The 13,307-nt window shown below is 28.1% G+C and overlaps 2 protein-coding genes across 6 annotated transcripts in view; one reads left to right on the top strand and one right to left on the bottom strand.

Moving 5' to 3' along the window:
• Window positions 1-13,307, bottom strand: part of LOC113385481 — a 66,957-nt gene that overhangs the window by 17,700 nt on the left and 35,950 nt on the right. The window lies entirely within an intron of this gene.
• LOC113385483 (transmembrane protein 68-like) overlaps window positions 11,452-13,307 on the top strand; it is a 135,308-nt gene continuing 133,452 nt past the window's right edge. Inside the window, exon 1 of one of the 2 annotated variants that reach the window (XM_026623342.1) lies at window positions 11,452-11,658. In XM_026623342.1, coding sequence (XP_026479127.1) covers window positions 11,607-11,658 — 52 coding nt within the window. In that variant the 5' untranslated portion in view covers window positions 11,452-11,606. Of the gene's footprint in view, window positions 11,659-12,080; window positions 12,143-13,307 lie in introns of those variants that run through there. The other variant, XM_026623343.1, reaches the window with a different exon arrangement.

A 13,307-nucleotide genomic window follows, 5' to 3' on the forward strand; every position in this document is an offset into this window, starting at 1 on the left:
TATATTTCAAATAGTTTTTTTTTATTTTATTTTGTAAATAAAGCCATATTGTATTTATCACAACGTTTTTAACGTTTTTCAATATTTCTGACGATTACCATTATGTGCTCATGCTTTTCTGGAGTTCGTGATTTTCAGAAGAAAACCCAATGTTTGTTTTATTTTTATTATTGGAATTTATCCAATATAATATTGGAAAAATTCCAATTGATATATTTTATATAACATATAAATATAAAATATATCTTGTTGATCAAATTGCATTAATTTGGGATGAATTATTAATTACAATGATGCATTGTTACCTGAACATGATCAAGATACTGTAGGGATTATGCTATTAATATAGTTTCAAATTATTCAGTTCTAAAGTACGTTCAAAAAGACTATACTTTGTTAATTTTTGTAGAATTCCAGTTCAATAACAAACTATTAATATATTTGCTTCAACAGAAACAAAATTCAATCCATGATCCGTTGCATACTTTATTTTAGGATTCTGGCAATGTAGCACTACATTTGTAAAAGTATTTAAATACAATTCACAAAATAAACAAAGACTATAAGTTTTGATTCTTTTCAATAACTATAAAATAATTATAATATTCTTGAAAATCGAACCAATTTCTTAAGTAATATTATTGTAAATATTCTACATTTAAGATCCACCAAATATATGCAAAAATTTGGAACCGCAAGCAGGCAATTGGCATGCCTTCTCGTCCATTTCAGTTTCTGCTTCGGAACAGTCTTTCAGAATGCAATGACGCCAACGAATCTGTAATTATATATATAATAATTTGGTAACCCATTAAATGTACGATTATATTTTACGTATCAAAGTGTATGGCATGGTGCTATAAGGCAAATTGCTGGAACTTCTCGTACCGTAACGAAATGTTCGAGAAATATTAAATGTTTTCAAACAGATTATTATGAATTCTGTAATATCATCTTATATTTATAAGAATTATACAAACTGAATTACAAAGTCAAAATTATTCACTTAAAGTATATAAGTGAGTTTTAGAACTTTAACCAGAATTAAAATTGAAATCTCAATTATTTTCGATATTCAAAAAAAAAAAAAATAATAATAAATAAAATCGAGATGAAACTTTTTTTTCCAAAAGTAATTATTTCGTCAATACAAGCAGAAAGTTTTTTGAATCATTCAAATCGAATGCTTATTTAGTTGATTATCTTCTAAATGGCTGGACCTGCCTTTGCCAAAAACTGATCATCACTTCTCCTAATCTTAACAATTTGAATGTTTTTTTTGGATCATTCAAGTCGGATACTTCGTTCTCTGAAAAACTCGATTTGTATTTTCTGCACTCTTTACTCCGTATTTCCAAAACGGCTGGACCTGCCTTTGCCTAATCAGCACATCTCCTTATCAATAGGAATCGAATGTTTTTTGAATCAATCAAATCGGTCGATTCGTGCGCCCGAAAACGTGAACAAAAAATGCGGACACACAAAACACTATCTATGGCACACACATCCAATTTTTCTGAAGATATGCCAAAATGTTCAGAAACCTTTAAAACGTGGAGAAATGCAAAAAATTTCATTTTCGATTTTCGGCCCATTACTATAACTACCCTACGGAAAATTAATAATATATAGATAATTTACTTTTTTTCGCTCTTAAATATACCAAGTTGTGCCATTTGGTTGGTTTTATTATTAGTTATTGTTTTTGTAAATTATATATAAAGGATAAGATAAGAAATTGGTTTTATATAACAAATCAAATAATTACTTTTTGCACTTTTATCTGCACATCTGTAAAATGAACAATAAGTTTTCAAAGAACAAGGCAGAAAAATTATATTCGGACATTCATACGCAACCAATACAAATAAATATAATTTAATTTTAATTTAATTTTTTAATTAAAGAGGTACTTAGAAAATTCCTCAAATTTCTGGTTATATTTTTATAAAGACAAATTGCACTACGCGGCAGACCTATCTAAACTTTCTAACAAAAATAATTTTATTTCCGACAGAAAATCCAATTTAAATAAATTTAGCAATTTTTTTTCGACGTTCCACTTATTCTGAATTGTACGATACAAAACCTCTACGAGGCCCGTCCGTTAAGAGTTATAGCAAAATTCCACTTACACCTGGTTCATTATTAATTTTACCTGTCGTCCTTTTCCACAGGTGACACTACAAGCACTCCATGGTGTCCAATCATCCCACCGCCTAGTTTTTACGTCTCGAACAGGTTTCGGGCTAACAGACACGGCCGCACTACTTCCAGGAGATCTCGTGTTACCTCCTCGTGGTGAACGATTGCTTTGTGAATCTATGTGTATAACAATTACAGGTGTATGTATTCTTTTTTTTCTTATTTTTTATATTTATCTATTTTTTTATTTTATTTTTCGTTTCATTTTATTTGAAGCGAGCAGAACTATGTGTTCTATAAGCTGCTATTCCAACGTACATCTTGAACTTATATTTTTTTCTGGTGGCAACCCAGTGGTCGAGCACCCTTGTTTTTGTGTTAATTATATATAAGGTATATAGGTTTAATTTGGCTATGAGCAATCATGTTGTGAAACCCAAACCAATTATATCACAGCCAATAACACATATGACTAAAACAAACAACTATCTCACTATGTTCAGTAAAACTTCCAGCTAATTTAGGAAATTCATCATGTTAAAAATATGTCATTTTTTGCTGTTTTTTCGAAAATTTGTAACCTGGTTCTTTTTACCTCCTAGGAGGGTTAAAATGAGACGGCCATGGAGCAAATGGGTCCAAGTTTATATTTTTAATTTTACGAAATAATAGCTACATTCATAGATAAACAAGTATAAACATTATTTAACCAATGCAAATTTAACCAAATCATCAGAAGAGTTCGAATAAATGTTTACCTTATCTATAAAAAATTTCTTTTTTAACCTTATTTTATTTTTATTTCCAATTTTTTTATTGTTTACACCTTTTCCAGGGTGAAAGATTTAGGGGAGAGCCTGCATTAAAGACTTGAAAAAATCGTTTTTTTTATTGCGAAAATGTCTTCGAAAACTAGCCAAAAATTTATCCCTAAAATTTCAGAAACAAATTAAATTTTTTTTCAAAATTACAGAAGAAATAGTTAGCAAGCGTCAAGCTTGTATACGAAATTGCGAAAGGAACGAAAACTTCGAAGCGCAAATCCTCGGTTTTTCATTGTTTCGATTCTTCCTAATTGGCCGGAAAAATAGGAAAAAAACTAAACTTTCTATCAAAACGAGACAAAATTTTGACGAAAAACTTAAAAAAAAAGTCATAATTAATCCACTTATTAAACAATCTAAAGTGAAATTTTGTATCAAAATGATATGTTTTTTTTTTTCAAACTGCGAAAAATTGATGAATTTCTCATTTTTTTCTGGATTTTGTAGGTTTAACTATAAAATCTATACTATTGAATAGTCTTTCCCGCTAAATGGCACCAACGCGGTCGTGGCGCATTGGCAAAATTATACCCGGCATATATCTTAATCAAAAAAATTGAGAAGAATGTTAAAATATATAACAATAAAACCTAAAAATTTTGTTTTATTTAAATATTTATTTCGTTCCCTGAAAATTCCTAAAAAAAACGATTTTTTGAAGCCTCTAAAGCAGGTACGCCCTTTTAGTTGTTTCTTTTTACCCCACCTACGTGTAAGTTTTTAGAAGGGCTACATAAAAAACTATCGTTATTAATGCATCTAATAAAATAATTGATTGATTAATACATATTATAGCAAAAGTAAATATCGTATATCTAAAAATTACATTGAGATCCCATGAACTAAACACCGCCAGTGCTCACCATAAAAAAAACGAACAACGAAAGAAAATGCTTTTGTTATGGATTTTCAAACATTTTCGTTTATTTCCCGATCGCAACGTCGTAAGAATGTGGTTCTTCTACTTTCAAATATTGTTGTTAAAATTTCTTAATTTTCCGGAATTAACAGTGTTTGACCTTTTTACCCTTGGACCTTTAAGCCCCGCTTGAAAACGTAAAAATTATTTGAATACTTAGGATGATGTGCTTTGAACGTGATGATAAGATCATGCAATTGTTGCATATAATGGTATGTGGTGAAACATGGTTGATTGTTCAATCATTGCATGTACAATCAACCATAAGGGGCAATCAACATTCAAAATGAAACTACAATAAATATATTAAGTTTGTATCAAACCTGCATAAATATTAATTTAAATCAATAGATAAATATGAAATGAACGTACGCATTTTTTCTATATCAACAAGTTGCTTGTAAGGAGCAAGCGTTGGAACATTTTCGCCAGAGCGTTCTTTCAAATTATGTTCCTCGCCTGCTATTGCTGCTAAATTATCATCTTCACTGGTTCCATCCAATTGTCCATTTCCTGGGGGACAAGTTTTATGTTTGTCTTCTTTTTCAGATTTACACATTTTTTTATTTGAATCATCCATATTATTGTTGCAACCTCCTCCAGCATTGCAATCGTTCACTCTATCATGATCTGAAATTTTAATAGCATTTTCAATAGAATGATTTTATCAGAATATTTATATTTGATTCAAACTTTGAATAGTTCAAAGAACAACTTTATATTATACTTTCGTAAATTTAAAAAACTATCTCGCATTAATATGTGCCGAAGAAGGAAATCAAAAATGCTATTTCGAGCTAATTTTATATATTAAAGATTAAATAATACATTTACAATTTATATTGTTTATCAGTACAGAATAAATAAATATAAGAAAGCAAATTTATTATGAGAGTAGTACCTACACTCTACAGTGATCAGTATAAGCATACTTTATTTACATATACAATTTATTCTACATTATTCTACATTTATTCTGTACAATTAAAATAAATTTCTACTAGAAGAATTTTATGAGCATTGTGGCGGAAAGCTGTAAATATTCATAAATCTTCAAAATATTTTGAAAGCTATGATTAAATTGAACCTATTTCGAAATTTCTTCTCCATTCTCTTTACTGTATTATCAAAATTAAAAGACTTATCTTCTATATCAATAAATTGAAAAATGTTTCGATTTCACCTAAAACTAATCTAATGTGATTTCTAATTGATATTTATTTAACAAATTTATAATTAACTTCCCGCAGTTAATCGCAAAAAAATCGAAAATGAAAATTTTTATATATCTTTACGTTTGAAAGGTTTCTGAACATTTTGGCATACCTTAGAGAAAATGGATGTATGGCTGTGTGTGTGTGTGTGTGTGTGCGTGTGTGTGTGCGTGTGTGTATGTATGTGCGGATACAAATTTTCGTCGACGATTTAGGGAACACCGATCAAGTTTTTAAAAAAAATAATAATATTTGGTTCCAGCAATTTGCCTTAAGGCTAGATGCCGTGCGCCCCACTAGTTTCTGTAAATTAATTACAGTGCATAAACACGCATTTGGTTGTCCTTAAAATGCTCAACAATCACTTATACGGAGAAACGGTCTGGCTGATCTTTACCAAAAACTAATCAACATGACTTATATCTTTCAAACAGTTTTTAATTTTTTAAAATCGCTTTAGAATGGGCTACAACGTAGAAAAATAATTTACACTTTTCTGATTATTATAAAGAAACCGCTTAGCCGATCGCGCAAAAAAGTAGAAGAAGAAAGTGATTAGATAACTTATTTACATTTTACCTTGACAATCCTTTTCCTTATCTTTACATCCATTGCCATGGTTATGATTAGGAGTCTCTGTTGCATCTTTTTTTGTTTGTCATTATTTTCATTAGAAGTCACTGTTGCATCTTTTTTTACTTTGTCTTTATTTTCATTAGAAGTCACTGTTGCATCTTTTTTTACTTTGGCATTGGTGTTTACCTTATGTTCAAGATTGTGCAACTGTTCTAATATATAATTTATGTGCTGTCGTATATCAGCAACAGCCGCTTTTTCAGGAATGTCTTTCAAATTTTTATTGTTTTCTCCTAATAACAATGGTAAATTAATTAATTAATGTAATTATTTTTGTCTATATTTCTTTTAGCATGATTCGAAATAATCAATCTGAACCCTAATTGATATCATACAGACATACTTATAATATGTAATTTTATATAATTTATTATAATTATTTTTATATTAGATTGATGTTCACGAACACCCGCTTGAAATATATGTGGTGTATGTTCTGCAAGCTATATTAAAATGTTTCTCTAGACCAGTGATTCCCAACCTCTTTTGCACAGCGCCTCCTTTAATTTTTTCAGAGACTACAGACTACAAATTAATGATTTGAACACTATCTGAATTTTTAAAATCGGTTTAGCATTTTTGGCTAAAACTTCACATTTTTCTGCTTATTAAAATTGTAAAGAAACGACTTCACTAAACTTATAATTCAGGATGACATAAAAAGTCGAGAAAACAACAAAATAGCAAATTAGATTTTCTGACGAAACCATAAACTTCTCTTTCATCAAGGTAAATAATGAAGAATGCAGTTAATATGTAATTGATACTTGATCCCGCTTTTATACTAATCAGAGTTTTCACCATGTTTCAAATTACTATTATTTTAAATTAAAATACCATTTATTTGACTTGATTTGGCATTGCATTTTGCATTTGGCAAGTCCTCTCGGATGCTATCAAAAGCCTGCGGAGTATCCAAAAGTAATCTTCCAGCAACCAATGGGGACTCCGAGTTTGATTTTTCGCGTTTTAGTCTGTGATTTTCAATTGCCTCAGTTTTATAACGCAAATAACTGCATTAACATTATTATATTTTAATAACACTAATTTTGTCGCATAATTATTGATAGTAAAAATCATAAAAAAATCCATGTACATAGTTTAAAACATATGATTTTTTCAAGAGCTTTGGAAAAACTTTTTTTTGCATATTGTGGTTAATTTTTATCATTTTTAATCATTTAAACTTTGGATCCGTAAACGTGAATAACATTTCTATGGCCCCAGTCAAAAATAGTGACATATTTGCCCCATGTTTTCCAGAACTAAAGGAGGATAAAAAAGAGTTCTCTAGAACTAATAAAGAGTAAAATAATAAGTATAGGGGCATCAAACAACTTATGCGCTTTTTAAAGGTTAAATGACTTTTTGAAATCCAATCTATAACCATTTTTAAATACCTATCTCCTAATTTGAATAAGACATAAGCGAAAGTGGTTTCTTTCAACAAAGTTATCACTAACATGACTTTCATCTAGTTAGCAAAAATTGGACGTGATTATTGTGTTAATAGTGGTCTGGACTACATTATTTATAATCACCAAATCACCAATTGTGATGATGCTAAATAAATTATTTTTAATTTTCTGGCATTGTTGTTTTTTGGGCTAGTTTTAAATTAGCGTCATTCGGAAGCTCATTCATTGTCAATTAGATTGCAGTTTGAAATATAAATAACATACTTTAGCACAAATAAATGATTTGTCAAAGGTATGACACATTGTATTAAAAAACTTGTTACTGTCACTATATAATTACTACCTAGGCTAAAATATTTATTATATGATTGTTTATGGAATTCAATTGGTATCTAATATGCTTTAGATCAGTGCGTTAAAAAAGATGTCAATCTAAAAGCTTCTTACGTTCTGACTTAAGCAGATTTTCATTTCTTAATTTAATGAAATAACTAAACAATAAAATATAAGCGCCAAACGCCTGATTATTCAAAAACTCTCCATTGTTAATAATGACGCAACTAATTAGACTTAAAGAAACTCGTTTATATCTTGTTTACCTTAATGGCGACTCATAGTTTTTGTATTCCTCCCAATTTATAGCAGCAAACAAGCAGTAAAAAAGTAAAAAATTAATAAAACCCTTGTAAAATATATCTGTGATAGCAATAACATGACACGAAAATAAAAAAATACATTTCAAATATAATAAAATATATAATACTCATTTGTCCTCGTTTTTGGCATATGTCATCGAATACTTTGTTTTAACCATATAGTTGTACTGAAAAAATTATTAGTTTTTAGCAATATTTTTAGTTAACGTTCACGCCAAAAATTCGGAACTTTTCTTCATAATTAATATTTGGCAAAATAAAACATAATATCTAGAATTCTAAACGAACATTTTAAAATATTATGTGCCTGTTAAAAGTGGTATAATATTAAAAAAGTAGCTAAATTTCAATTCTTATTGATAAAGTCGATTATTCACACAATTCAAGCGATCAAATAAAACTTGCCTTAAACGGTTTTTATTATTTTATCGCTAACAAGTTTTAGTGTTTTGTCATTTTTGCGTGATGTACATGTTTTTGTACTCGTATAAAAATGCATCAAACATTTGCGTCAAAAATATATATTAGCATGAACAAGCCGTTAATAATCATTATGCAGTAAACAAATTGCAACAACATGTTATTAAAACTAATTATGCGTGAAAGTTACTGTTGGTAAAAACATCATTAATAATTTTGCTGATTTTTTTATTTCTGTAATATAATGTATGTAATTTCCAAATTTGAACTTTCTAATCATCAACGCGACTTTGATCTTTGCTTTAATATCTTATGTACTATGCTTTTTTATTTTGAAAAGGTTTGAAGACATAGTTATTAAATATTTTTTGTATTTTGCATTATAAATATTAGAATCTAATGATTGGATTCATTTAGGAATACTACATTTAAATCATAAATTTGCTTCTAATATGAGTCTAAAATCTACTAAAAGTTTCCACAGTTTCAACAGAAGTTACTCAACTAGAACAATATAAGTCCATACACTGTGAAAAATTAATTGTATCTGGCGTAATGCAACATAATTACTGGCATTTCTCGTGCCAGTAATTTTTAGTACAATTGAAAACAGAAGTTTAAAATTCTTAAAGTGTATTTTAACTAATTGCTTGCCCTTAATAAATTTCTCTTTTGTAACTTTGAACGGCGCCATTACCATTATAAAGTATTGTATTTATTCATATTATCGTAAGTAAAGTGTTAAATCAAACTCAAAAAAGTGTTAAAGAAGATTAAATCAAATTAAAATATAATAATGTGTTTTACTCTTTATTCATCTCACTCTTCTTTTAGCTTCTTTTATTTTTTAGCTTCTTACACATAGATAAATAAGCATGATATAAGAAAGTATAGATTGCAAACACGCGGTTGCTTAGCCATTACCTCAATTTTCTATATTTCCGCATCCTATGGGGCGTCACCAACTGTAGCACATATATTAACATCGAGGTTAATTTCAGATAAGATAAGAGTTATATAAATGTATATAAATGAAAAAGATACACCTGATTGATTTGAATGAACGAAATGAGAAAAATATGCGTGTATAAAATATATTTCTAACTTATTCTCATATAAGTTTTAACAAAAATATATAAAACTTATAAAAAAATTATATATCTTATATATAAAAATGGAGCTCTCTTCAAATGTCCAAGTAAAACTCGAAAACGGCTGAATCGATTTGGCCAGTCTTAGTCTTGAAAAATTCGTGCCAATCCAGAGATGGTCGGAAAGGTGAGATATTATTTCAAAATTGCGTAGAAACTTTACATTTTTAATTTGAAATTTTTTATAGAAGCGTACCTTGATAAAACAATGGACGGTGGCTAATAAGTGAAATGTCAAACGTTTTGACAGATGATGTTTAATTACTTTTAATAGGATGTTCTACGTAAATATTATTTAATTATGATGAATTGTAGTAAGTAGATTTGTTCGTAGTTTTATTTATATACAAAAACGTTAGTAAACGGGCCGCAAGTGTTACTAGAAACTCAAATTATCAATCTTTTTGAAATGTTAATATGAAAATGCACTTTTCGGCATATTTTTCTCAAATACGGTGCTCTGAAAGATCTCATTTGTATAATTATATACTCATTGGTATTTCTAAACCATTTTATAGGTTATATGATTTTTTATTTATGTTATTTCAATTCAGAACCTAAATTTGGTATCAATCAAAGGGACATTTTTTCGAGTAACATTTTCCAGGTCATAATTTTCCAGAATTTATCGAAAAATAGACAGTAAAATATGAAGGTCCGGGGTTAAAAACGTCCACCACCAATGTGTCAAAAAACCAGTAAAGTTAAAAATTGTTTAGCTCAATATTTGAATCTAGGGGGAAAAAGATGTATAACAGCTCTAACTTGATTCTCATGACCATGCTTCGGAGATAAACGTTAATCCTTGAAATCCATAATAAAAGTATGTTCTTCCGTTGGTAGTTTTTTTAGCATTAGTTAAAAGTGTAATTATTTGTAAAATACCTTTAAAATTAAAATAAGGCATTAAACCTGTTTGCCACCTGGCCATTTCAAGTTACTCCGCCTATAGGGCAAAAAGTTCTAGATAACAAATTTTTGAAAGACAGCAAGACAGCACATCTTTTTAATGAGAAGTAGCTGATAGTTTTACTGAATGTAGTAGATAATTGTTCGTTTGAAATGTGTGTATTTGTTGTGATATATTAGCTAAGTTTTCGTGATATAGTTGATATTGCTCAAAGTCAAATTGGACCTGTGCTTCGCCCTGCTCTACATATATACTTTTTATTAAATTTATTTTAATTCATAGAATGTTACTTGAAACTTTTCAAAAAGCGGGTCAAAGAAGAAATACTTGATTCATTTCTATCTTTCCTCGCAGAAATTTTAAAATGTTGTATAAGCTCAGTTGTATTATTTACAATTATACACAAAAATGCAGAATCCAAAAAGAATCTGAAAAACTTGAAACATAATCAATAAGTCGAAAGCCCAAAAAAGACTTGGATTGGATTATACCATGTCTTCTATAGAAAGTGTATAAAACTTCCAGACAAAATATAGACAAACTAATGGAGTTTATTGTTTTTATAATACCTCATTGTATATAGCATTCAAACAACACATCCTTATACACTAAAAGTATTACTATATTTGATTCTCTAGAAATTGTTTATAATATACCTTACTCAGCAAACAACGTTTGCCGGGTCAGCTAGTTTAAAATAACTATATTAAATCAGTTCTTACAAAAGCGATGCATTTAAGCATGGTAGATCATCAGTTGGAAGATCATTTGTCTAAGTTAACTCCCCCTCCCCTGATGTTTTTACCCTTCTTTTATCAATATCTTCATCTATGTTGAACATAGATAAAGGAAGAGTATTGATATTAAATATGTGTTGAGTATTATCATAAAATAGTAATAGTAGTAATATCTAATTAGTACCTAATAATTTATGCTTATTATCTATGAGTAATATCATAAAATCGAATCCATCATAAATAAAAGAAATATCGAATCCATATCCATTTGTATTTCTGTAATCTATGATCGCGCTTTAACTACTTGACAGTTTTCACTTGTCTCCTCTCTCCTTTTCTTATCTCTACGGTCAATGATTATTATAACTGTCACTTTGACAATTGGGAAACAATACCTTATTTCAAGTATGCGATTCTCATATTGCATTAGTCGATTTCGTTAGCTGACAACGAAGATATGCTAACTAAGCGATATGTTAATGAGGTGTTGGTGTTTAATTACAATCAGTGAAACCATACTCAATTATTAAGCAGTACGATTGTACTGCTAATTTTATTTTATGATTTTTGAAATTCATGATAATGATTGACATTAAAAACAGTATATCTTATATAGAAAGTGTTCTAGGTAAAACATCCAAATTTTATTTGATACATTCAAGATACTTCAAAATTACTAACATGATATGCTTTAATTTTTGGATTATGCAAATTCGATTGTATTTGTTACATTTTGCTAACTATTGTTTTATAAATCTGACACATGTATATTGCAATCTAATGAATATTCATATGAGCATTGATTAAGCTTTGTTTTGTCTATGAATAATTTGAGCTTTATATTTTTTATTTCATTTTAACATTAATTCACAATTTCAATTATTTCATTGAATAAACGTCTGAGTATAGTTTATGTATTAATCTTTTTATTTACTATTTGATGCTTTACCAAATATATAAAAACTATTTTTTCAGAAAATTATATTGATTTGACTATTCACTATGGCTCTATCGCTTGTTAACTCCACTACTCATAACATTCCTCTGCCAGCAATTATCGTACTTATGTTTTACATGACCAGTCTTATATTGTATATATACAAGTTACATAGGTAATGTATCCATATTTCAAATACTAATATATATCTCATTTGTTTGTTTTTATTGTATGATTTTTTGGAGAGAATTTGTGTTTATATAACTTTGATCTTTATGATATAATTTGTTTAAGGTAATTTATATATAAATAAATATATATTATATTATATAATAAATATTAGTAATATTTTTTATTTATTTATTATTATATATTTATTTCAGCCTAACGACCTAGAAATACAAGTATTACATGTCTATATTCACTTATACCTATTTCATTATTACCTACTAACTTACATTTACATTATATCTAATATCAAGAATAAATCAAACATAAACACAAACACAAACATAAACGAACACATCAACTACCCCAGCAAAACTCAAAATCATCACTCAATATATTAGTTGTATATTAATGTTCATCATTTATGAAAAACACGAATAGGTCAATTTTTGTTTTTTATTTAATTAAATGAAGAAGAAAAACTAAATGTACAAAATGCTACGTTACATTTCCGATGATAAATATTATGATAATTAATTTTTTACCCATCAATTTATTTAATAAGTAGTATGAAAAATTAGTTCAGCCATCAAAAGTTTCAAGTATAACTTTGTCTCATATTCATGTACTAAGTACATGCAAACAATTCAATTAAAAATCAAATTCAAACAACAAAAAACAAGCAACATTAAATATAACTAACAGATTTATGAAAATAGTTATAATATGAATAATGAAAATAAAAAATATTTAATATTGAAAACTAAAAACAGGCTAAGACAATTTTAATATATAGATACCAATGATGAACTAAAAATCTAAATAATATTTCAACCAATAGATGGGTGGAAAACAAAATAGTTTTTAAATAGTTAACTTAATTAATTAACACTATTGCCCTGGTTGTGTTGCAATACATTTATATAGAACATCCTAGAATTTACCTAAAAGTTTATTCAATTCATATTTAAAAACTAGTGGGGTGGGTGGCATCGTCGGCAATATGTGTAGCATTGTCTAATATTATAAGAATTATATAAACTGAATTGCAGAGTTGAAATTATTTGTTTAAAGATATTAGAACTATAGTCAGAATTAAAAATAAAATCTGCATTATTTTCGATATACAAAAATTAAAAAAAAAAAACTCGATTTCTATTTTCTGCACTCTT

This window comes from Ctenocephalides felis, unplaced genomic scaffold (assembly GCF_003426905.1).
Source record: "Ctenocephalides felis isolate EL2017-DRISC unplaced genomic scaffold, ASM342690v1 CF-g0.4_SCAFFOLD_03571, whole genome shotgun sequence".
NCBI classification, from domain to species: Eukaryota; Metazoa; Arthropoda; class Insecta; order Siphonaptera; family Pulicidae; genus Ctenocephalides; species Ctenocephalides felis.